The sequence below is a fragment of the Solanum pennellii genome, chromosome 5, assembly GCF_001406875.1.
Source record: "Solanum pennellii chromosome 5, SPENNV200".
In the NCBI taxonomy this organism is placed as follows: Eukaryota; Viridiplantae; Streptophyta; class Magnoliopsida; order Solanales; family Solanaceae; genus Solanum; species Solanum pennellii.
In genome coordinates, this window is record NC_028641.1 from 63,790,431 (window position 1) to 63,794,333 (window position 3,903).

Genomic DNA, 3,903 nt, shown 5'->3' on the forward strand with positions numbered 1-3,903 from the left:
AAAGTTTGTCATGAATAGTCCAAAACACCCCTTTAAAACCTTTAGCAAAAATCCGACCCAGTTGGGGTTACGCAACCTGTAACGGTCCGTCGTGTCTATGACGGTCCGTCCTGCAGGTCCGTCACAAAGTTCAGAGAGTTGAATTCAGTAAAGGGTTTGTGACGGTCCGTCGTACCTACGACGGTCCGTCGTGCAGTTCCGTCGTGAAGTTCAGAGAGTCGATCTCAGTACCCAGATTTTCAGAGTTGAAGTGTTTTGGAACGAAGACCCTCGACGGTCCGTCGTGACCATGAAGGTCCGTCGCCTGATCCGTCGACCCAGTTAGTTATTTTCAAAATAATTTTTACTACTCGAACCTACTAAACAGGTTGTTACACTTTTCCACTACTTCCGCCATCTGCGTACACTTGAAAGTTAGAGAGACATCACATATCAATCAACTCATTTTAAAGTACATGATAGCCTAATGAAAACTAACTCCAGATACATGATAATTTATATATTGATGCATACCTTCATATATTAATGAAGAAATCTATATATTGATACATAAAAAAAATTAATTTTATATGTATCTAATACGTTATAGTAACAACACACTGACTCACATCTAGAAAATCCATTACATACACATCAAACTAGAATTGAATCAAGTTGAAATCAGTAGTGTATCACGGTTTATATATGCTTATAGAAATTCAAAAATCAAAAAAGAAATGCACATATGTGATACTTTTTATTAACAACACACATCAACTCACAGATCTTCAAACCCACAACATGTGCCTCAAAACTTTAATGTATCATGTTCTAGCCAGTAACGTATCATGACTTATCGGTCAATATACAAATTCATGAATGAAAAAACAATGATTAAAGCATACAAATATGTATTGGATACTTTTTTATATCAATCTTTTAACTCGAAACGCGAAGTTATGGCAAAGAAGCATAACTGATTTTGCCCAAGATAATTATAAAATAACAACTTTCAAATACCTTCATATTTGAGATCTGTCATCACACTGACAAGCAACCACCAACATAAAAATAAAGATACCAAGAAAGTTGTCAAAGAAATTCAAACCTGATCGTCAATCATAGTGAGATTCATGTAGAACTCGAAGAACTCAAAAGCTACGATTTTCAATTTTTTCTCCCTTCGAGAGTGTCAGTCAAAATCAAAATATTCATCGTGTATCTTGTCAAATTTTCAACAAAAATTTTGAATTCTACTTGAAAATTTCTTTGTTGAAATAGGGGCAAAGATGAAAAGGGATTTTGAATTTTGAATAGATTTGTTATTTTAGGATTTAGTTTCTGTGATTGACATTAAAGAGGAATTGAATATCATAAATTATGGAATTTTAATATGATTTTCTGATTTGTTTTTCTTTTTAAGCGTAATAACCATATTTATAATGTATCACAATTAATGTGTCCGGACAACCAATTATGTATCCAGATGACATATAATTCAAGGAATTTTTGTAAAATAGAAAAAAGTAGGAATAGGAAGTAATTTAGATTTTAAACTATGGGATTTATGTAAATTATACTTTTAATTTTTAGAGGTGTTTGACAAAGATAAAAGAGCTTAAAAGCTTACTTTAGGCTTAAAAAGTACTCCCTCCATTCCTATTTAGTTGTTATTATTTTAGGTTTCATGTCTCTTAAGAAACTAGGTAAATTTACCATCATACCCTTATTTAATATTTTATTGAAGTCAAGTTTTCAATCAATGAACATAATTTAATTTATTTTGATTAACTAATTTGATCAATAAACATGAATAAATTAATTATTGTTTTCTATGTTAGATAAATATATAATTTTTTCAACAAGGCCAATAACTCTCGAAGTATTAAATAGGAAGAAAAATATCATTTATACATTAATATTGTGAAATGATAAATATTAAGAAAAAATATAAATATGAACAGGTGGCATGCTTACTTTTGGCTTTGACTTTTAACTTTAAAGTGATTAGTTAAAAAAATATATATATTTATACAAAAACATTTCTAAAATAGCACCCACCTTGGGGCGATTCTTATTCTGGTAATAATCAAGGACATGATCCATCATGTATTGACTTCTATTTTCAAATTGTTTGCCTTTGTACTTCTTTATTAATTTATACGTGAAAGTTTATTAGAGTATGAAATTAAAATAGTAATAAGAGAGTATATATTTGGTAAACGCTTAGCTTAACAAATAAGAACAAGCAAAATAAAGATGTTGTATGCAAATTTTGACTCTAATACAGTAATATGGTATGCAAATTTATGGAATCTAATTCATTTTGGAATTAGTCATTGTGCTATAGTACCTCAGGCAATTGTTGGTTATCCAAAATCTCTATACATTTTTGCATTAACACACTAAAACATTCTTCAAGACTAGCCAACGAAGATTTTCGAAACCAAGTAAAAGTAATTATAATATTACATAGAGAAAAGCCTCTTATTATATGTTTGAGAAGACGACGATAACTAATAGAAAATTAATTGAAAAAGAAGGATGGAAATAATACAACAATTCACTATTGGCATTCTTCTAACTACTCAAAAAATAAATAAAGGATCATTCCATACAGTACTATAAAATCGATTTTCTTAAAAGCAACAACGTAACCCAAATTCACTTTACTATCAATGTACGATTAAATAGCAAAGCAAGAACAACGAATTATGTACCTTTATAAGTGATAGGGTGGGTTGTCTGGTCAGTCTACAGGGAGCGACCCACAATATAAAGAATTAATACACAAACAATAATCTAATTAAATAGTTTTATATTTATTAATAAATAGTACACAATAAATGGTAAAAATCTCGAATTACCATAAATAAAAAAATAAGAGCAAAGATAAAGTATTTTTAACTCAACATCCTTCTTTTCCTAAATATTTACGGCATTGCATAGGAACATAAGCGATGATGATGCTGCACCACCTCCGCCACCCAAAAACACTCTTTCATAATAATCCACACAAAACAATGACAACGAAAGTTCCACTTCATGTTGCATCCAAACTCTTCTCATTACCTCTGACTCATCAAACCCCGTTCCTTTCTTCCACTTCCTAAGCCGGTCCAAGACCGGCTTAACACACACCATATAAAGTCTTCGGTACCCTCCAAGAGCCAAAACCACCCTCCTCACACCCTCAGGGGGAGGAGACACGTGGCGAAAACAAAGGTGCTCCCAAAGGGAATCATTTCGAGTGATGGAACACCATAACTTACAAACACATGCAGCTACACCTAAGGAATCACCATCTAGCCTTTGCAATATCACTATCAACACATCAACATTGTCATTGATGGAAAAATTTGTACCATTTTCAAGTTGCACCATATTTGTTTTTCTCTTTTCAAGAGATGATAATAATAATTTGTGGGAAATGAATGAAGGATATGTATTTGTAGGGGTTTTGACTTAGGTGTTTGTGTAGGGTATCATGGAAAAGAAAACAAGAAGCCAAAAGGAAAAGTTTAGAGGGAAAGATATTAGGACAAAGAATCCAAGAGTAGAGTTTGAATAGAATAGTGTTAAAAGGGTTTTGGGAATTGGTGAAGGGAAAATTATTGTTTGTCGTTTTATATGGAGTTTGTTTGATTCAATGCTCAAATGAGTGATGACTTTTCGATGCTTTGGGGTCTATCAATTGTGTTATGTGTGTGCAAACATTATTGAAAAAAGAGAAAAGTCAAATGTGAACGTTATCGATGTTTCAATGAAAATGGATTCTCATTGAAACACACTAAACTTTTATAATTTTATCCTATGAAATACTGTAACTTTTTAGTGATTTAATTAAAATATATTTACGACAATACCTATTGAATAAGTACTTTTCTATAGATAAATAGTAATATTTTTAGTAAAGTAAATATT

General features: G+C 31.3%; 1 protein-coding gene across 1 annotated transcript; it reads right to left on the bottom strand.

Annotated features, from left to right (window-relative positions):
* Positions 1-2,782: 2,782 nt before the first annotated feature.
* Positions 2,783-3,363, bottom strand: LOC107020124 (F-box protein SNE-like). Its single transcript, XM_015220439.2, has one exon. The coding sequence runs from the start codon at positions 3,361-3,363 to the stop codon at positions 2,905-2,907; it is 459 nt and encodes a 152-aa protein (XP_015075925.1). The 3' UTR covers positions 2,783-2,904.
* Between the last annotated feature and the right edge of the window lie 540 nt (positions 3,364-3,903).

Excerpts from the sequence above, each read along its gene's own strand:
- LOC107020124 (XM_015220439.2), bottom strand. The coding sequence starts at position 3,363 with ATGGTGCAACTTGAAAATGGTACAAATTTTTCCATCAATGACAATGTT.